Source organism: Xyrauchen texanus, chromosome 31 (genome assembly GCF_025860055.1).
Source record: "Xyrauchen texanus isolate HMW12.3.18 chromosome 31, RBS_HiC_50CHRs, whole genome shotgun sequence".
Taxonomy (NCBI): Eukaryota; Metazoa; Chordata; class Actinopteri; order Cypriniformes; family Catostomidae; genus Xyrauchen; species Xyrauchen texanus.
The window spans coordinates 3685813-3708566 of NC_068306.1; the positions used below are offsets into that span (position 1 = coordinate 3685813).

Genomic DNA, 22754 nt, shown 5'->3' on the forward strand with positions numbered 1-22754 from the left:
AGCTCGGTGCTTGTAATGTAGGGTGTCATACTGACAATGCCAGTGTAATCCGAGCGTAGACTCATGGACGTCTTGTTGGCCTTGACTAAGCCAGAAGTCGCAGGTATTGGATCTCGATTCAGCAGGGAGTTGAGTAATCACTGACGGGCAATTGCTGGCCCATTGTCGAAGCTCAAAGCCTCCGGTGGATAAGAGAGAACATAGTTGATCAACTAGGTCTCGGGCCTCTCGGGGGGAGTGAAGACTATGTAGACAATTATCAACATAGAATGATCTCTCAATTACCTCTCTGACTGGTTCTCCAGACTGGCTGTGATCTATGACGTGCCTCTGAAGGGCTTAAGTGGCACAGCAGGGACTGCATGTGGTACCAAAGGGGAGGACTTGCCACTGGTACACGTCAGGGGGTTGTTCTGGCTTCAAGTCACGCCACAGGAATCTGAGTAAGGGCATGTCATCAGGGAGCAGTCTCACCTGGTGAAACATACCTCAAATATCACTGCTTATGGCTACCGGATGCTCTCGAAAGCGGAGCAGAACTGCTAACAGTGATGAGCCTAGCGTGGGTCCTGGAAGAAGAAACTCATTAAGGCTGTGACCTTCATATTGGAAGGAGCAGTTATAGACGACCCGATTCTTGTTATTATGTTGCACTTTATGGTGGGGAATGTACCATGACTCTGTAGAGCTCGCAACTTCTCTCGGTTCCAGCTTGGCTATGTACCCTGCCTCCTTCAGCCTAGTGATCTCAGCCTGGTAGGCCGAAGCCTGATCTGGATTCTTAAGCAGTCTCCTCTCAACACTCCTAAGCTGAGGGAGAATGGCTTCTTCGGCCATGGTCAGCTGTGGCATGCTCTGCCTCCGAAGCAGTGGCGTAGCATACCGCATCGTCCCCTCTACCTCCACTCTCACGGTCTTCTCCTGCAAGAGCCTAATAGCTTCTTGGTCTAGCTTGGATCTCGTCACCACCTTGTCGCTGCTGTACGGAATCACATCCATCTGCCATAATCTCTCTACGTGAGCAAACAGATCTGCGTTAGGGATGACAGAGGTAAAGAAGCACTGGTGCGTGTTAATCTCATGACGAATCTCATGCATAGGACCTTGAAGAGTCCATCCCAAGCAGGCCTTGACTGCTCCATGTCCACCTGGTGGGCCTAACCGGACTGGTTCAACAGGCGTGATGAGGTGTGGGCAATCTGACCCAATCAGCAACATCGGCTGCACTTTATCCATCTGCTGCAACGGGAGGCCAGTTAGGTGTCGATACCTCTTCTTTAAGGAAGCCACCGAGTAGGTGTGTTCAGCAAGACCTAGTCTCTCAGTTGTAAAGGCATGTTGGATGAGGTATTTCTTGTGGGGATGAGACACCGATGATACTGTGAAGGAAACGGCCGCCCCATGAAGCACCTGCTGATCCTGTCTCACTGTTCTCAGTATCAGGTCTTCTGGCTGTCCTCTGAGATTCAACTGCTGTGCGGCTGCTTGAAGGAGGATAGTCCTCTCAGACCCGTCGTCGAGCACTGCATATGTCTCTAACGATATATCTCCATTCGTGATGATCACCTTACTCACTTTCAACATAACTCTACGGCTACTGACAGAACGGTCAACAAACAGGATGTCTTTCGTGGTACTCACAAAACAGGAGTTCTCTGGGGGATTGGGCACTGTTCTGGCAGTCACAGCTCTCTTGTTTAGATCATGCAATATAAGGAGGTGTTTCCTGTTACAGGTCTTGCACAAGGCTTTCAGTGTGTATCTGGAAGCGTGATGATTGCGGCCGCATCTCCAACAACGATTATTCTTACGAATCCAGGCCTCTTTCTGATCCTTAGTTAACTCTTTGAAGTTGTGGCATCCATTAAGGAAATGACTGGCATTATCACAATAAGGGCAGTAGGCACGTAACTTCTCTTGGTACCTGGCGGAGCTAGGCCGGGACTCTGGAGCGGACGCTCTGTGTTCACTGTCTGCAGCAGGCTTCTCTGTACCCAGCAGGAAACTTGTAGATCTCCCAGGAGGCTTGGGGTTGTAACGACCTTCTCGCTTCTTAATAGTTAAGGGTGGAGCATAAGTAGCTGTCTTGGCAGTGTCGTGTTGAACCTGGAGCTCATACTCTAACCAGTCTGCAAAGTCGATGAGGGTGGGGACTGTGATCCTAGATGGGTGGACATATCTCTTAAAGCTGATCTGAAGCTCGTGGGGAAGCTTGCCTTGGAGTCTGGACACGTGTGAGCCGCATTCTAATTCAGATGCTCCCTCAGACCCCAATTGCTCCAACATACTCACTAATGAGCGCACACGGAGGGCGAAGAACTTGAATGCTTTAACGTCACCTGGCTTGAGATTGGGACCTTCTAGTACTTCAGCGATATTTCGCAGCACCAGCTTGTGGGGTTGACCATACATTTTCACAAGAGCTTGCATAGTGTCTGTATAGGGTCTCACAGAGTTACAGTAGGAATCTGCTACTAGTAGGGCCTCTTCTAGCTCTAAATGATCAGTCAGGATCTGATACTTAAAGCGTTCACTCGCATTCGTTGGCAGAAGGTTCTCTAGCGCCATCTGTAATCTCGAAAACTGTCTGGGATCTGCTGCTGTCAGACTGGGGATGGTAGGCTTAGGGCCTCGGTATACCTGCTCATAGACATGCTGCATTTCTGCTCTAGGCGTCAGCTCTGGGCATGGAGTCTGGCAAAAGTCTCTATCACTTTGGTGACGGCTGCGTCTGGCACTAGGCGTCTCGTCGTCATGCTGAACAGCTGTTACAGGCTGTGCTGAGTGGGCGTAGGACCTCTGAGAGGGACAGGGTGACTCCTTCCAGCATACGGGTGCTCTGACCTGGGTGAAAACGTGAAGTCTCCCATCTGCTTTGTCAGCTGCTCACACTGGGCAGATCGGTCTGGAGAATTCCCTCCAGCATACTCTGCAGAACCTCTCTGTCTATGGGCGGACAGTGGCACATGGGTGCGAGGGGCTGGAACTGGCGCTACTGGTCGACCAGGGTTCCCTCTTCCTGTGGCTATCTGCTGAATCTCCTGCTTTAACGTGACATTCTCCGCCTGGAGCCCACGCAGCGTGGACAATATCTTAGGTAGGATCTGTCTGTGAAGTTCATTGCTATCTCTTTTCATCTCAGACCACATAGATTTAATATCGTATAGCTGCTGGTCTTGGAGGCGGAGCTCATTATACTCTGGTGCCACATCTTCTGCTCGATCTGGCCATTCATCACATAGTAGTAGATCATCTGCATACGGTGACTGGCTCTCTGGAGAAGATGATCGTGACACGCTCTCAGCCGTGGGTGGAAACAGAGGTAATGCTCTCTTCATATTCGCTGAATCAGTAACTTGATAATCTGCTAGATGTGCAGGTAGCCTTATCTGTCGTCTAGGTCGAACAACAGGAGTATCTAGCTCAAAGTGGGATGTCATCTCTCTGCTGTGATTCACTATCCGGCTCGAAGGACCATTTGAAATGGAGAGGTTCAATTGTAGACTAATTTTAAATGGATGTGAAACGCAGCAGGCAGTCGGTCAGAACTGTATGAGCTGACGCTTGGTTGAACAGACACACTAAGCAGGTTCAAGCTTCACTTGTTTACTGAAGAGCTGGTAGATTTACATATGGGTATGTATGTGTGTGGTTATTTGTGATGCCTCTTCTCTCTCCCTCACAGTTCGCCTCAGCACGAATGTCACTATAGCAACCTTGTGCGCTGTGATTGGTCGAAATCGTCCAGGACATTTAAGGGCATCCGGGCCTTTTGTACAATTGTTATTTATTTAGCATAGCGCATCTCACAGCAATACTCAATCGTGTTTTGAATGATTCAGTGTTGTGAACGAATCGGTTGAGTCAAAGATTCAATGACCCATTCACAAACATCTGTCTCATTCTTGATGAATCGGCCGTTTGAACGACTCGCTTAATGAAACCGCTTATGATTATCACCTGCATTTGCGCTCACTATCGACAAACCAATCAAATATGTTCAAAACTTTTTTTTTTTAAATCAGTCCAAACACATTTTAATCTTTATTCAGGAGTTATGTATATACAAAACTATAACTTTTTATGACAGTAGTTTAGTGCTAAAAAAAATGTGCCCAAAAAAATTTTTTTCCCATTTTTTTTCCCTTCCATTGTAGCCTACTCGCGCTCCCCGGGAGTGTGTCCCCCCACCCACCGGTTCACAACCACTGGCATAGACTATACAGCTGTCACGTGACAGAAGAACGAACGACTTGGTCTAGAAGATTCCAGAGGTGAACTAATCTGTCTGTTTCTCATCATTTGTCCTTGGCTGCATTATACATTTATTCTGATTCTATTGAAAATTTAATTCTGCTCAAATGAACATGGGCAAGTTTTTGGCGAAACATTTTGTAATGTAAATATAGTGATATAAATATTATGTAATATAAATATATTTTATGCATCATTTTTATGATTAGTACTAGAAAATGAGTGAAGAGGAACAATTCATATCCATTGATCTGTCAGTATAATGTAGTATAGTACAATAACATCACTCTGTCTATAAGCTCTAGTTCATAAATAAATCTGCAGTGACAATTATACAAACTGTCCCATCAAAAAACTACATGTGAAATCTGATCTTTTGTGTTTACAGGTTTGCTGTTGTCTCCTGATTTTAGACAAATTGCACGTGCACTTCACATTAGTATGTTTATATTTATTTATAAAGAATTACAAACACAAAACAAACAAAGTTACTCACCCAATGTAATGGAAGTTCATTTGACAATAACAATAAATAAAATGTAAGTAATTGAATGTTTGAAATATCCTTAAAAATCAATGTAAAATATTAATGTTAAAAGAGAATGACTGCTGTTATCTTGCAAAGAAATTAATCACTATGTTTTTAAAAAACTTATTTCCCTATTTCAGCTTTTCATTGCAGAGTTTTGCATATTTCCAGCATTGCTTGATAAATGAAAAATATTTATGAAACAAATAATGAAACCTCTTGAAAGATTTATACTCTATGAACTAGTCAAATGAAATGAATATCTACTTGCTTTAAAAGTATTGCTCTCCTGCTGAAGTAGGAACTGAATTTTGTTGGACTTTTTTAATGTTCTATAATTTCCTAAAATACATAAAAAATAATAATAACGGACAACAAACTTAAATGTTTCTATCAATTAAATGCAAATATAACATGCTGCATTTTGTAAATTGTATTAAGTGGCAAAAGGTGTTTTTCCCTCCTAATCTTCTGATGAATGTGGAAATGCAAAGACTGTTGTTCTTCTGTTTCATGAAGATCTGAGCTTCTTAAACATTATAAGCTTGAACAGACATTATGGAAGACAGCATTCCTATCCATGCATCTGTTTCAACTGTCCATGTACCTGCAAGACTTGCAATGCACTATTGAGTCATCAGTCATCCTCCCAAGCTGAACTGACCATATTTAAATGTCTCTTATGCAGTTGCAATCAACATTTGAATTTAAAAGACTATTTTCAACATATCGCACAGCACCTGCAAAACAGCCAAACAGTTGTTTGTGTGTTTCAGGGGTGTTCACACAAAACAAATATTTATGTTTCGTTTCGAACTCACAGAAGCAGAAATCATGAGGATTGTTCAGTAAATGACTTAAAGTCTGGAATACTTGAGAATCAGGGATCAAGCTTAGATGTTTCTGTTGAAAGTCATTATTCTGACCGTATCCAGATTGATAATGTTGGTACTGAGTCCTCAGATGATGGAAGTACAGAGGACTCGGTGATTCTAGTTCTGATGTTGAGCTCAAAGTTGCCTCTCTCTTACTGAAGAACATCTTTATCTTGTTCCTAGTGTGGCTGTTGATGATCTTTTGCAAGAGTTGAACTATTTAAGCACTGCTTCGTGTCCCTCTGATCCATCACATCTTAGCTCAGCTCTTACAGAATGGAAACTGTTCTTAACACTTTAACCCCCCAAATAATAATAAAACAAATCGAAAATGATAAAAAAAATTAATACAAATAATATAAAAACTGAATGAAAAGTTTCACTTCACTGAAAAAGGATCTGAATGAACATTTCACACAATGTCGACATTGTTCTGTTATTGTGTGTAAACTTTCTGTATGACATTAATACATCAAACATTTTAATTACACCTGAATTTCACCACTTGACTAATAAAAACTCAAATTACACAACCTGAATTTATTTTAGGTGAATTTACACAAAATATTTCCATCATGAATTGCTTTTTCAAATTCAAGTTCTGGTGATATAAAAATGACACCACACAGAACACACTAGCAACCATCCATATCTCCCTAGCAACCATCCAGATCTCCCTAGCAACCATCCAGATCTCCCTAGCAGCCATACCTCATATTGTCTTTTAAGAAATGTACAAATCTAATGTTCATGTAGTTTTTATATTTATGGGGTGTAAATTCATTAATTGTAACTGACAGGTGTGATGATCAGTGGAGTTGAGTTTTTACCTTCATCATTAAGACTTGGGCAAAAATATGGAAAGAGTGTTTGAGTGAAAGACTGACCAGTGAAAGAGTAGATATGAGAGCTGGACTCCACATCATAAAAGGAGACCAGACCCTCCTCATAATCCACAAACACACCAACCTTCTGTGGCTTCATTCTCACACACAGAGAAACAGAAGGATCTTCACAGGCTTTATATTCATTCTCATTCCTCAACCACACAGTCCAGAATCCATTCACTGGAGTCGGTGTGATCTCTCCCTTCCTGTTAATGGATTCTCTGACCACTCCTAAATCCCACTCAGTCTTTCCCTTCACCTGCACCTCAAAATAAAATCTGCCTGAACTGAATCCCTTCTTTCCCAGGACAATTGCACATGTATCAAATCTCTCTGGTTTATCTGGGAGTTTTTGTCTAATGTCTCCATGTTTCACTTGTTTTCCATCATCAGACAGGATGAGATTAGGATGAGCTGTATCAGGATCCAGAGTCACATCCACTGAGAGAGATCAGAGAATATCAATCACTTCAGAATACAAACATTTTGATTGATGTAATATTGAATCAGAGTATAATGAAAGTGTAGTGCAGTAAGTCAGCTGTCAGTATATAAATGTAAAGTATTGTAAGTGTATATGAGAGAACAGTGAAGATCACACACTGTACCTGCATACTGCTGCATCCTCCTCAATACTGTCAACACAAATCACAAGAAAACATCAGCAATTGTTTACAGGAATATTACAGGAGAAATGCTTCTGAAACTCTATGAACATGCTGTTGATGAACACAGAAAGTCATTTGAACTGGTCTCAAGACAGTTACTGACACAAGTAAATCTGGACATTATGTTTGTTATACACTAGAGCTGTCACCATTATGACATTCAGCTGATGATTGTCAAACAAACTATTTTAATTCATTCATCTATTATGATGATTAATTGTCATATTTTAAGGTGTTTGTTCTGCATGTGTGATTCATACATTATAAGAAGTATTTTTCCGTATAAAACTTCAAATATATAAATATAAAATACAACCATTACACAACCTCACTGCATATATATATATTATTGTCATTGTATATTGTACATTGTATATTATTATTTGTATATTGTGTAATTATGTGTATATTAATTGTGTTTATGTTTGAGTGACAATAAAGTGATTTGATTGATTTAAATCAAATAATATAATATGAATAAACTTTGATTTCCTTTTAAGTCTTTTTTAAAAACTTCCAAATGACATGATAAATAATGTGTCGTTTTGGACAACTTTAGTTTTGGTCAATTTTATGTTTACACTTGTTTTTTTTGAACAAACATATTTTATACGTTTCATTTGATCTCTCCACAGAAATCGAGTAAGTGTGTGTCTCCTCCTCTGTGCCTCTGTGCGTCATTAACACAGTGTGTGTGAACCAGGAACATTTGCCATTACACCATCATTTAAAGTGAAAGTGCGCTTTGTGTTCACTATCAAACTTTATATTTGTTCGTTTATATTTTCACGAGTCTCTGCTGACAGTGTGTGTATCTGATCGCTTCACGCGCTCTTCAGGACAGGAGCTGGTTGACGTCCGCTGTGTGACTCAGTGAAGATCGGACTCAGAGTTCAACTGAATGACACACAAATGTGCCGTTCATGGCATTTATACAGTATATTCACTTAAAATTCCCTTATTTGGGCATTAAAATATGATTGGAATTTGAATTCCCAATAATCGCGGTTGTCTGAAATAACTGTGATCAGACGGTTATTTAATAATCGTGACAGGTCTACTATACACTTACCAGTTTTACCAAGTTTTTGATCTACAGTCTCATGTAGAGTGTCTTTGAGTCGAGTCAGAGCTGTATTCAGAGTGTCCACACTCACATGAGTGTCAATACTGATCTCAGTCCAGTTCTTACTGTTTTTAGGGCTGTACAGGGACGGGTCAATCTACAGCAGGAGAGAGGAGAAATCCATCAGCATGAGGAGTGTTTTCTAATCATTCTCATTGATGAGAGAGATGGACACTGACCTGTAGGAGATGAAGATGATCTTCAGTGTGTGAGATCTGCTCCAGCTCAGAGTTTCTCCTCTTTAGCTCAGTGATCTCCTGCTCCAGCTCTTTAATGAGATCTTCAGCCTGTTTCTCTGCTGCTTTCTGCTTCTCCTCCAACATCTCAACAACTTCAGTCTGACATCTCTCAATGGAGCGGATCAGAGTCGTGAACACCTCAACACTGTGTGATTTCTCTTCTGTGTTTCTCTGATGAGATCAAGTCACAGTTTAAATGTATTTAATTCAGCACCTTTATTTATAAAGAAGATTGAACCTAAATTTGACTGAACTTTCTCATCTCTACAGAGTGTTGGATGTCTTGAATCTTCTTCATTCTGTTCTGGATCATCTGCTGCACGTCTGTCTGTGTCTTTACCAGCTGATTCTACAGACAGAGAACAACACAGACACATTTCATCACTCAACACAGCTTTTCCATCTTCAAAATGTTTCTGATTTTTGTTATTAACACTTTTTATTGATTCCATGCAGCAAATCACACAGACATAACAGAAAATGCAACATCAAACCACATGAAATCATAACTTTTATCCCCACGAACATTAACCCCCCAACCGACACAAACAAGCTCTCCTGTGGTCAAAAGTCAACTGACAAAGACACACAAATAGACAATAAAACAGAAAATTTTGGAGACACCAGTCCCTCTCCACTGCCCCTCTCTGAGAGCCCTCGTACTATACCATATAGAGCCCCATTTCCTGATTCCTGATATTGCCCAGCCTTCTACACACTATCTCTTCAAACGCCACCACCCTGCCCAACTCGACACACCACTCACGAAACGAGGGTGCACCAGACGATCTCCAACCACTGAGGATTACCCACCTGTATGTTACTCCCAAAAATAGTAGAGCAGGTGGCGCAGCTGTAAATACCTAAAGACCGGAGATCTGGGAATCCTAAAATGTTGAACCAAGTTTTCAAAAGATCTCAACACCCTCTCTCATATTAGGTCACTGAGTGTAGTAACCTCCTGCACAATCCATCCAGCATAAAGGACACATTTGTCCACACCGTGTGCAAATGCGAGATAACCGGGTGTAACTTAACTTCTCCGTTTAGTTTAATAGAAAGGCTTTGCAATGGCAAAATAGGTGCAAGAACTTTCTGTTCGATACTAAACTAGGGAGGGGCTCTCTCAGGTGGAAGCGACAAATGAGCCAAATATCTGAGACCGAATGCATAATAATAAATCAAAATCTTGGGTAGGCCTAGCCCACCTTTTTCAATCAGTCTACATAACTGTGGAGCAGAGGGGGACAGGGAATGGGGGGGACAGGGAGGGGGACAGGGTACTGGAATGTCACACGCCCGGTCCCCAATCGTCCTGATCAGGTGCGCGAGGGACGACGGTTCGAGAGAATTATGGGCATGTCCATCATGTGTGTTTTTATGTTTGTGCTTTTGTTTTGAGTTTAATTAAATTATTATTTATATTGACAAGCCGGTTCTCGCCTCCTCCTTGCCCATCTTAACCCCCTTACATTGGTGCTGAAACCCAGGAAGGAGGAGGGATGCCCGTCACAGAGTCCTCGACACTGCCGTCCACCCAGGGGAGCGCCGCTGCCATCTGCCAGGTGACGGAGTAGCCCGACCACCCGGACGCGGGGAGCGGCCGCCGTCCGCAGGGCGAGTGGGGACTGGATTCCCCGACCGCCTGGAGCGAGGGAGCCGCTGCCGGGGGCGGAGGAGTGCCCTGCCGTCCCCAGAGACGTGGAGGGGTCGAGGGAAGACCACCGTCCACGAGGGGAGGAGGGAAGCAACTCCCCGACCGCCTGGAGCGATAGGGCCGCTGCCAGGGGCGGAGCTGCGGCCCTGAATAAACCCCACCTGATCTATATTTATAAAAGATGTCATCAAAATAAGTATTGATTGAATATTAGTAACTCTTGCCTTCTTCTCTGCACTCTCGTCCTCTATAGGAACAGTGTTGTGAGTCTTGTGGTCTCCTTCAGTGCAGAACAAACACACACACGTCTGATCATCTCTGCAGAACAGCTCCAGAGGTCTCTCGTGTTTCTGGCATATGTAATCCTCCAGATTCTCCACAGCGTCCATCAGTTTGTGTTTCTTTAGCCGTGGGACTCTCCGATGAGGCTCCAGGTGAGTTTCACAGTAAGAGCTTTGACACATCAGACAAGACTTCACGGCTTTCTGCTTTCTTTCATCACAGATGTCACAGAGAACTTCAGATTTACCCAGATTAAACTTCTTCTCAAAGTGTTGCACGAGCTCTCTGAGTGTTGTATTAATCTTCAGATCAGGTCTTTTGCTGAATGTTTCTTTACACAATGGACAGCTGCAGTTCTGAGTGTTTTTCCAGCATTCATTCAGGCAGGTCTTGCAGAAGTTGTGTCCACATGGAGTTGAGACTGGATCAGTGAACACATCCAGACAGATTGAACACTGAAGCTCCTCATTTAGTGCACTACTGGAGGACGACATGTCTGAAAATACAAATTATTGAAGTATTATTGTATTTAGATTTAATCTGATGTGATGTTTAGGTTTTTCACATGACATTATTATTGTTGTTGATGTTATTTGCTTCATTAATTCACTCATTTATTATTTTTCTCTCTCATTGACTTACATGGAGGTAAATCTTCTGAACTGTTTCTCCTGGTTAGCTTTCGTTTTGATGATGTTGATGAAGATTCTGCCATTGCTCTTCCTCTCTTTAATCCTGTTTAGGACACAACACTCCAACATCTCATTTCACAGCATGAAACATGATCAAAGTGTGTGAAATATTAAAGATGAACTTCTCAAGAGGACATTCAGTTCACTTCTGAGTAAGTTCTCATATATTCTAGATCTCCAGGGGCCGTATTCACAAATAATTTTATCTTACCACTAGGAGTACTCCTAAATCGCACTAAAATATTTTAGCTAGAAGTTTTGAATAACTGTGAATAACTTAAAAGTTATTCACAACGCCTTTCAGACCTACTCTTAGTAAGGAAAAATGACAACTCCTAAACTAAGAGTGAGTCTTCGTTGCTATGGATGACGTCAATTCTCATGCACGAGATTCCTCGCAATGATCACGGTGATTGGTTGATAGATGACAGGGCCATCATGTGGAACATAACACAGACGCAACAAATCATGGAATTACGACATCTAAATATGTCTGTGTCCGACAAAAAATAATAATAGTAATGTCATCGAAATGCATATATAATGACATGTTTGTGCAGGCCCCAGTGTAATTCTAAAAAGGCAGAGAGAGAGAGAAAAGTCGTGAATTAAATTAAATTAAATCAAGGTAGCCTAATACCCTAATGAAAACTGCCACTTGCCTAATAATGAAAAACGACACTTGCATTAACACTTGCTTGGTTAATTGACATCCTATTAGCCTAAATAGACTACTTAAAGCAAGGAAATATTGCTCCTATTGAAGTAATGTAGGGCCTAATAGTTGAATGACGGTGGATTATGAACTCGCCAAAACGGAAAAGAAAGCCCAACTGGACACAGGATCAGTTACTGCTGCTGGCCCAGTTGGTGCTGGAAAAAAAAAACATAATAAAAGGAAAATTCGGCACTGGGATATCAAGCAAAACTAAGCGTGAGACATGGGACAGGATTTGTTTGCAAATCAATGCAGCATTCCCGCTTGTGTCGCGGACCCCGGATGACTGCGAGAGGCGGTGGTATATGCGCTACAATCGCAGTCGAGGGTTGAGATTGCAGCCTTTAAACGGGCAAACATGGCAATAGGTAGGCCTATAATATTAAATATATAATATCATTATTGTTTCATGTAATTCTAAAAACTTCCTGCTTGTCATGAATGTAATGAATTATGAAACAAATGTCATAAACAATATGCTTACATTAAAGTGTGATTTTAAGTGTTATGTAGGCAATGCTTTTGAGTTGGTGACACTTTCCATGTATGTGTTAAGGAGGAGGATCAGCACCTAAGCCACATTGCATCGGTGGTGTATAGTTCATTGGGTCAGACACCAGTATAACAGGCCTTGAGGGTGCAACTGATCCGGCAATGCACAACTGCATTTTCCCCGTTGCCATGGTAGCGAAGTGTTGTCAAACATTTCAATTCGGCACTGATTGGGTTGTTGCGATTAGTTGGCGCTGTTATTGCATCCCTCACAAGATCCACAACATTCCCTCACGGTTAAGGCGGTATCTTTGTAATAACTCCGTGTCATTGAGTGTCTCCAACACACTGCGTCGCACGGCCATTTAAAAGATCCTTTGTGAATAGGTCTTAATGAGTTAGGAGTCCTCTCGACTTATTTTAAGCTGTCCCAGACTTAGGTGCTACTTTTAGGGCTAAAATGCTTCGTGAATTACTCTTAGTGAAAAAAATTAGGAGTCCTAAAGTTAGGAGTGACACGCCCATTATTTTTAGGAGTTGCTCCTAAATTCGCCAGTTAGGAGCTACTTTTAGCCTTAAAATTCTTTGTGAATACGGCCCCAGTTTTATTAAATGACTCGATGTAAGATGAAAGTCAAAAGTTCAAGTGTTAAAAGTGTCTGTGATCAGAAGTAATAAATGTTGCAGTTTAAAGCTGATTTCAGTATTTAGTGTGCAGTTAGCAGTATGCAGTTAGCAGTATGCAGTTAGCAGTATGCAGTTAGCAGTATGCAGTATGCAGTTAGCAGTATGCTAGTCATGTACAGAAGCTCTAGTCTACAGAACCTCTTACAGTTCAGACAATGCAGCACTTCACAAACACAATTATTATTATTGACAGAACAAATATTATTCAATTCAACCACTGACATTCATGTTCAGATCATGAACATTCATATTAAAGTGAGTATATTTATTGTTCAAGCACTGATAGTGAGAATAAAACATAATAATTGAATCTTTGGGTGTGAAATATTCCAGTGAGTCTCTTCATAAAAGTCATTGACAGTATTTGAACTATTGCACTGCTGTTTATTGTCATCATCTCTCTCCTGTGTGCTCGAAGAACTGAAATACAAAATCTCCAGGAGCCACAGAACATAGAAACAGATCTTTACAACAACACTTTAACATCATCATGAAAGACTCTTTCTATATATGAAAGACTAAATGGAGTAAAAAAGATGAAACATTTTCACTGGACTTTGTTCATTCTGTCTGCAGTTCAAACACTTCCTGTTTCTGACGTCTTCAAGTTATTTGACAACATGACAGCACACATCAAACTCTGATTTATAACCGATTCAATGATATTCTGATACTAATTCAGTAAACTAGTTGGAGTATTTAACTGGTGTTTAAATCTGGTTTTGTGCAGCTTTATTCCAGTGTGACACAAACTCCTCTGAATCAGACCACTAACATTAGAAACCTGTTCAGGGAAATGTCTCTTATATTTCTATTATCACTTACCTGTGAGTGAGTATCAGCTGTGATCACTAAAGTTTGACAATATCTGAAGAAATATTCTGCCGTTTGAAGAGAGAAAACGTTGAAAGACTTCCTGTTTTAAAACCAGTTTCACTTTACCTGAGATTCAGTGACGTCATAGCCCCGCCCCTCTCTTCTCATGAATATGTAACAGGTATAAACTCATTCCTATTGGCTGTGTTGTGTGTGTGTATTAAGTGTGATCATATTAAACTGATTTCACACAGGTGTGTTTTAATGGTTATTTGTCAGTTTGTCAACAATACAGATTTGATATATTTAATCCAGATCTCATTTCACTGTGTGTTTATTCCAGGAGTCTTCAACATTTTACATGCCAAACAACTCTTGGTGGATAGAAAGACGTTACCTGTTATTTTAATGTTTTGTCATGTATAAAAAATACAATAAAATAACACTGAAGCCGGGGCGTCCTCAAGATGGCGTCGGTTGCTTTTTTTCGGCTTTTTTCTGAAGTTTGTTCAAAACTTGATGTTTCTTCCCATTTAAAGATTATTTTGTTCTCAATGCGATGATCATTACTCTGTTTACCCTCCTCATACATTCAAGTTACTGTGTTTTGTGAATAACAAAAAATTCCGTCCTCATCTCTGATCTCGGTACAAAGGTTGACACTGTTGCTAATAATACAAAATCAGAGGATACAGTTGTTAAATCTGATGAAATGGATTCTCATCTGTCTACATTGGCTGCAGAAGACAAACGCTTATGGGATCAAGTAGATGATCTTGATGTCTTCAAGAGGTGATGGAATCTAAGGATTTCAGGTATTCCGGAGGAAGATGGGGAGAATGTCAAGGTGCTAATACTTTTTTAAAGAAAATGTTTTTCATCAGACCTGTGTGTAGCCCCCCGTAGGGCTATGGCAGTACTAACTACGCCACCCCTTGAACAGGACTAGTAAGAGCAAGGGGACTCTATGCTGCAACCAAAAAAAACATGCACAGGTTTGATTTAACAATGTAAAAAAAATACAATCTTTATTTTTGTTTCAGTTAAAAATGAGTCGCTTTTGGTTATCAATAAATAACACGAACATACATCACATAGGGATAAGCCATAGGAGGGTGGGCCACCGGATTACAAGCTTGCCCAGGCCTAGGTTTCAATACCACACGTGAACTAGGGCACACCCTTACGGTAGAACCAACACTATAAACTCAGCCTACGCAATCACAGCAATCATGCTCCTTGAGCCATTTCTAAAAGGTGCACACATCACAGCATTACACTGCACACATTGGTTCCAAAATGGGTGAAGCACTAAGGAAACTAGGCTAGAACCTGGTGCGCTAGTCTATCCTATGGGCCCAATCCACCCCAAGACTATTACGGGGGAGAGGGATGAAACTAACAACAAATAAGAAAAGAAGAAATCGCTAGCCGGTGGTCACAATTGGTTCACTAACACAAATCTCGTACAACCCACCGGTTAGCGAGAAAAGAAAAAGAAAAAAAAAAAAAGAAATAAACATTACTGAAAGTGTCTAAAAAAACAGCACCTGCACATTCATACACATTTAAACATATTCAAGAGAACAGCAGCCGACAATGGATTGGCTGTAGCCTCTATAAAAAAAACAAGAGACGCAGTGAGTGCTCTGTGTGCCTAAAATTCATAATCAGTCAGTCTATTACATATAGCTACTAAACACACGCACACACGCCAAACACCTAATAATCATAGCCATTACATACCTGCCTGCCGTCTAATGACTGCGTGGGTAGACAGTGTTTCGGCGCTTCACAACTTCACCAGGGTCACGAAACGCTGGCGAACATAACAACACAGCCCCATTACAACCAAAACAATAAACAAGCGCGGATACGCTAACACAGCCAGATTAAAATGTACCTCCTCTGTGTTCATCAATCTAGGCATTCCAACATGTTTCGGAAGCATACACACACAAACAGTAGTGCTGTTGGCAGTCACTCGCAACACCTTAACCCAGCAGGAAGACAATAAGACCTACTTAGTGCACTGAACCCAAGTAGCCATTATAATCATACAACACAGATAGTTTGGACATACCTTGCACTATAAACAGCACTCCGGAACACTGCTGCACTCCAACCCATTGGCAGCTAGCTACAATGTATCACTACCGGCATGAGGACCCCAGGTGCCTATATACCTGCCTGCTCTCAATTTCTAACCACTCCCACCCACATTAGGTACCGTAGCAACACGGGGGAAGTGAAAGCGAGCCAAAGCGGTGAAGGAACGAGATGAGAGAGAGAAACAAAGACCGTCTCAAACCCACAGGCTACATGTGTCCCCATGTATAACAGATGTTTCGCAGTCTTCGATTGATGTTGCGCACCCTCGCGGGATAATTGTACAGTTCCTCTTTCGGTCTCACCGCCATCGCATCTGGACTGATGCAAAACATCAGAAGTGCTCAAACAGAAGAAGATTGGGATCTCAGAGGACCTGAAGCAGAGGACGAAGGAAGCCCGGAACAAGTTGTGGCCTTTGGTGGAGAAAGACCAAAAAGAGGGTCGCCGTTCTTGTTTTAAGGGTCCATTTGCTATCGTAGATGGAAGAAGATTTGTGTGGACGATATCTGACTTTTAACAGACACTGGAGGTTAAACGCTTTTATGCCAGTGATGTTCACTGTTGTTTTGACTGAAGAACATTTGACTGGCGGGAGAATTGAACTGACATTGGCAAAAAGTTCATTGTAATATATTAAGGTAAACTAAAGGAGGGCAGATAACAGAAATAAACCTTTAAAGAGGGGTATGGATAAGATTCAAGTTTTGCACTTTATTGTATTCTGTATTACATTTAATATATGTTTTGTTACTATTGTAGTGTTATTGAATTATTACTTGTTTTGAGAGTTTTCTTTTGTCGGTTAAACTGTCTTGTTTGTCTCTTAATTTACGGGGGATCCGTGATTTATATAAACGCAAGGCTTTATCTCAGAAAAGAAACACATTCTTGTTTTTAAAATGAAACATTTAGTCTCAATCAATGGGGAGGAAATGTGTTTTTTAGTCTAATCACACCGCTGGAGTTTTGATTTTATTTGACTGTAATTTTAGCGGCTCCATTCTTCAATCTTTTTCTTCTTCTTCTTCTGATGGATTATTGTTGTTATTCTTCTGGGGGATTTTTTCATTATCTTGGTTAATGTTTATGGTTTTAATAATCATACACAAAATAGCTTCTTGATTTAAAATGTAAATTTCCCTCTGCTGCAGTAATAGATGGAGGTGATTTTAATGGAGCTCCTGAACCATGTCTGGATAGATTTCCCCCAAAACGAGAGTCAAACAGATGTAACACTATTAGTAATGTTTTTTGTAGAAACCTTTCTCTATTGGATGCTTACAGGTTTATGCATGTTGACAGTGATTATTCATATACTTGGTTTAGTACGGATATGTCAAGAAAATCGCGTATAGATTACTGTCTTATATCAGACTTCATGTCTCCTTTTATTAAGTCTAGTATTATTTGTCCTGCTCCCCTCACAGATCATACTTTTAGCGACCTTATTTCATCTGATTCTGGAACTGGTTGTCACAGAAACCTTGGCTATTGGAAACTATATTGTTCTCTATTATGGATCACTCTTATTGTTTAGGTATTAAGAACATTATTGAAGAATTTAAAGCAAAATCTGCTGTTTCAGTATCTTCTAATTGGGAGATGTTCAAATACAAGTGTAGAAAATTGTCTTCGATTTTGTAAACAATTGGTAAAGGCAAAATATTTAAAGTATACTTCTATGTTAATTGAAATGAACACAATTTTAGGAAAGCAACAGAAAAAAGAAGATGATAAAGTAGAACTGCACAACCTAAAAGAAGAATTAAATAATCTAAATGCAGAAAAGACTAAAGGTGCTTTTATTAGATCCAGAGTGAAGTGGCTTGAATTCGGGGAGAAAAATTCTGCATGTTTTTTTAATTTAGAAAAGAAAAGAGGGAAAGCTAAAAGAATATCTTCTCTATATATTGAGGGCAATTTGGTCACAGATGAAGCCAGAGTTTCTAATTTTGTTTCTCTATACTTCTTCATTTATCCACAGTTTTCTGATGCTTTTTTGAGAGGGTTCAAGCATTCACACCTATTATAAGTGATGGAAATCAGTCATCTTGTGAGATGGATTTGACTTTGGAAGAGTTGGATGCGATTATTCAGAAAGCTCCCCTCAATAAAAGCCCAGGTCCAGATGGACTGCCGTTTGAACTCTATAGGACCTTTGGGAAGACATTAAAATGTTTGTTTTGGAAATGTTTAAAGATTGTACAGAAAGGTGAATTGATTGAGTCCACGAAGCAGGGTTTGATCACTTTAATCCCAAAACCTAACAAAGATTCCTTGTATTTAGATTATTGGCAACCTATTACTGTAACGAACCCCGCTCCTCTAGTTCGCTCCGCTTCCTCAAGCTCACACGCTCGCTCCCAATCACCCCCCTCTGGCTATCACGCTCGCTCCCAATCACCAGAGTATTAGTTTCACCCACACTCGTCCCAATCTCTAGATCATTAGCTTCACCTGCACTGTTCGTTTTCCCCTATATATACACAGCCCTTTCATTTCTCACTTGTTGGTTATTGTTTAGTTTACCCCTTCGCTTTGCCAGCTCTAGTGATCCCCTAGCTCCCCTGTCTATTCAACTCGATTGTCTTACTTGTTATACTGATTCTGATTTCCCCGGCTTCGACCTTACGCTTTCCTCGACCACTCTTTTGTAGATTTGCCCCGTTGCCATATCCTGATTCCCCGGCTTCGACCTTACGCTCCCCTCGACCACTCTCTTCTGGATTTGCCCTATTTGTACTTTTGCTTTGCCTGCAATAAACGCAGTTTGACTATACGTTGTGACTGTCTCTTCTTGTGCGGGTTACAGAATAACCAACCTTACAGAAGACAGTCACAATGGAATCCATTGAGGATCTCCGCACCTCGCTAGAGCGGATTTTCACGGCGCTTTCTGCCCAAGGATCTACGGTTGGGAAACACGACCAAGCGCTCACGGCTCAGGGACAGCAAATACAGGAAATACTGCACACGGTACGTACCATTTCCGATCAGTTTCAACCTGTTCTACCTGTGTCTGTCCCTGTACCCGTTGATGTTCCCACCGCATTTCCCAGCGCCGCGAGCTTTCAACCCCCTGAGCGGTTTGACGGTTCGTCGGAAGCTTGTCAGGGTTTTTTAATGCAATGTACTGTTTATATGACGTATCACCCCCTTTTAAGCACTGACAGTGAGCGAGTACATTTTTTAATCTCACTGCTCTCGGGTAAGGCACAGCAATGGGCCACTGCATTGTGGACTGCCGAGAGCCCCCTTTTGACATCATATGATCAGTTTTGTCACCAGATTGCCGTGGTTTTTAATCACCCGGCAGCTGGTAGGGATGTAGGCAGCCGCCTCGTGTTTTTGAAACAGGCGTCATGCACAGCCGCTGCCTACGCACTTGATTTCCGCACCCTTGCCGCGGGTAGCGGGTGGAGCGACCCCGCTTTGTTGACTGTATACCGCCTGGGTTTGAATGACCAGCTCCAAATGGAATTGGCATGTCGAGGAGAATCGCTGTCGCTGGAGAACTATATTCAGCTCTCCATCACAGTGGATAACCTGCTTCGCGACCGTGCTTGACGGAGCCCCTCTGTCGTCCAAGAGCCTGCTACGGGTCTCAACTCGCCTAAACTCGTTTCTCCCGAGTGCTCTTCCAAATCCGAACCCATGCAACTTGGTCGCACCCCCCTAAGTCAGGCGGAACGAACTAGGTGATTAACACAGAACCGCTGCCTATACTGTGGCACCCCGGGCCACCGGATTACCTCATGCCCGGCCGGTCCCCAGCGTTCCTGCTCCAAAAGCCAGGTGAGAACGTCAGTCATTCTCAACATTACCCAGAAACAAGTCTGCCTCCCAGTAATGTTGAGTTTTAACAATGTCTCCTTTTCCACCCCAGCCCTAGTTGATTCCGGGGCAGCGGGGAATTTTTTAGACGATGGCTTGGTCCAGAAACTATCCATCCCACTCAGTCCGGTCGTGCCACCTCTCAGAGTTAACTCTCTAGATGGGGCACCCCTCGGATCGGGTCTTATTTCCTTTTGGACCATGCCATTGTCCCTCCAAGTGGGTTTGTTTCACACTGAGCTCATCCAGTTTTTTATTGTGCAATCACCTAGAGACCCTGTGGTTTTGGGCCACCCCTGGTTGGCGCTTCATGACCCCCACATTTCCTGGCGCACGGGGGAGCTGTTGCGCTGGACCGACCACTGTTTGTCACATTGTATTTCCCTTCCGGTGTTCTCCACCTCCGTAGAGAGCCCCGAAGTGAAGTCTCCTGTCTCCATCCCTCCTGAGTACTCCTCCTACGCTGATGTGTTCGAGAAGACCCAGGTTAGTCTCCCCCACATAGTGTGGACATCGATCTCCTTCTGGGGTCCCCACTCCCTAAGAGCCGAGTGTACCCCGTAACGCTACCGAAACCAAAGCCATGGAGGACTACATCGACGAGGCGCTCAGTCTAGGCATCATTCGGCCGTCCACCTCCCCGGTGGCGTCCAGCTTCTTTTTCGTGGGCAAGAGGGACGGCGGGCTTCGCCCCTGCATCGATTACCGGGCCCTAAATAAGGCTACGGTGAAGTTCACCTACCCCCTGCCTCTCATCCAACCGTCCCTCGAGCAGGTCAGTAAGGCTAAGATCTTTACTAAGCTCGACCTCAGGAGCGTGTACAACCTTGTATGCATCCGCAAGGGAGACGAGTGGAAGACTGCGTTCATCACCACCAGGGGGCACTACGAGTACTTGGTGATGCCGTACGGCCTCGCCAACTCCCCCTTGGTGTTCCAGTCATTCATGAACGACGTCTTCCGGGACATGCTAGACCTCTTCCTCGTCGTCTACATAGACGACCTTTTAATTTACTCCGCCACACTCTCTGAACACACCGTTCACGTCTCGAAGGTATTACAGAGACTGCGAGAACACGACCTGTTCGTGAAGGCAGAGAAGTGTGCCTTTCACCGCCCCTCCGTCTCCTTCTTGGGCTACGTCCTGTCTGCGGGAACTATGGAGATGGAGACCGACAAGGTTGCCGCAGTCCTATCTTGGCCCGAGCCTAGTACGCTCAAGGAGCTCCAACGGTTCCTGGGTTTCGCCAACTATTACCGGCGTTTTATCAGAGACTTTGGCAAGATCTCCGCACCTCTCACGTCTCTTACACGAGGCAACCCGAAGTTCCTCACCTGGAACGCACCCGCCCAACAGGCCTTCCAGGCCCTAAAGGAGGCCTTCACGACCTCCCCAGTTCTTCAGCAACCCGATTCCACTCTCCCGTTCGTGGTAGAGGTGGATGCCTCAGAGGTAGGGGTGGGAGCTGTACTCTCCCAACCACACGGGACTCCCGCTAAGCTGTACCCTTGTGCGTTCTACTCCCATAAGTTGTCCTCCCCCGAACAGAACTACGACGTCGGGAATAGAGAGCTGCTGGCCATCAAGCTAGCCCTGGAGGAATGGCGCCATTGGCTGGAGGGCTCTAGGTTCCCTTTTGTCGTTTTCACCGACCATAAGAACCTAGAGTACCTTCACTCAGCCAAGAGGTTGAACCCTCGACAGGCCAGGTGGGCGATGTTCTTCACCCGGTTTAACTTTTCGGTTATGAAGGGTGAGGGTCAAAAATCCCTTGTCTCTTCAGTTATATCAATACATACATAAATATGTATTGATCACTATGTATCTATATTCTGTTGCTTAAACTTCTTTAATAAAGTGATGAATTAACTATATGCATTCTCACATAATCAATTTTTATTTCCTTATGCATAACTGAAATATACGCTGAATCATATGTGTGTTAAGAGTTAACTTTTTTCCAGGCACATTCCAGAGCCTTATTTTCTGTCCTGCACGAAGGTTGAAGGTCTCTTGGGAATAAGCTTGAGATGAGAGGGGGGCAGGGGGAATGTTACATAGATGTCCCAGATGGATTCTGTGTTTTGATTGTTACCTGTCCTGACTAATTATATGGGTTAAAATCCATGCAATATTACCTGAACAGTAGAAGTGTGATTTTTTATTATTATTATTTCTTTAGGGAAGAAATGTATGCCATCCACCCTCTCCTCTGCCCAAGGAGGGAATATGTTATCCATCTGTTTTGGTTTAAATGGTCTGATAATGTGGGCTATGTTCCCTTGTGCGCAGAGAAGAGCTGTCGTTCGTCAGTGTTTGGTGTGTGCGTATTGACCTTCTACCCAGGTTTTGAACCTAGGAATCAACAGCAGGCAGACTAGAAGACGCCCTGAGACCATCTGCGAGGTCACTTCAGATGTAAATCTCGATCCAGGATGACAATTGCGCTGATTAATGTTGATAGGCCATAGCAATCTATATGTTGTGACTTTATGTTCTTTTAGCCAATCAGGAGTGAAATAATAGAATGTACTCCTTGCAAATGGTATAAATGATGTAAGATTTTGTGTAATGTATGATTTGGCTTTCGATCACCTCGTGAGACTTTGCCGCTGGCTCTACCAATTTCACTGCAAACTATTCTTCAGTAAATTTTGGATTCTTTAATTATACTTCTCGACTCCTGGTCTTCTTTCTCCATATCTGGTCTGGGTTTGGTGGAGGATTTAGCGGGCAATCACTCCGTGGTGACATTTCTGGCAAATCAGCAAACAAGGTAGGAAGCTTTTATTAATTGTTAGGGTTGTCTGACTGGAAGAGATTTTGAAGGGGAGCGGGAGAGCTTCAATCTGATGAGGCGTGTGAAGAGAAGTCGCTGAGAGAGC

The 22754-nt window shown here is 42.6% G+C and overlaps 1 protein-coding gene and 1 pseudogene across 1 annotated transcript in view; one reads left to right on the forward strand and one right to left on the reverse strand.

Moving 5' to 3' along the window:
* Positions 1–22754, forward strand: part of LOC127625049 (zinc finger protein 208-like) — a 632925-nt pseudogene that overhangs the window by 160235 nt on the left and 449936 nt on the right.
* The window catches only part of LOC127625046 (nuclear factor 7, brain-like), a 256580-nt gene continuing 238527 nt past the window's right edge, over positions 4702–22754 (reverse strand). Inside the window, exons 8-14 of the mRNA XM_052100102.1 lie at positions 11160–11252; positions 10460–11013; positions 8828–8927; positions 8519–8739; positions 8286–8436; positions 7154–7180; positions 4702–6986 (exon numbers count right to left, since the gene is read on the reverse strand). Of these exons, the coding sequence (XP_051956062.1) occupies positions 6442–6986; positions 7154–7180; positions 8286–8436; positions 8519–8739; positions 8828–8927; positions 10460–11013; positions 11160–11252 (1691 nt within the window). The 3' untranslated portion in view covers positions 4702–6441. The remainder of the gene's footprint in view (positions 6987–7153; positions 7181–8285; positions 8437–8518; positions 8740–8827; positions 8928–10459; positions 11014–11159; positions 11253–22754) is intronic.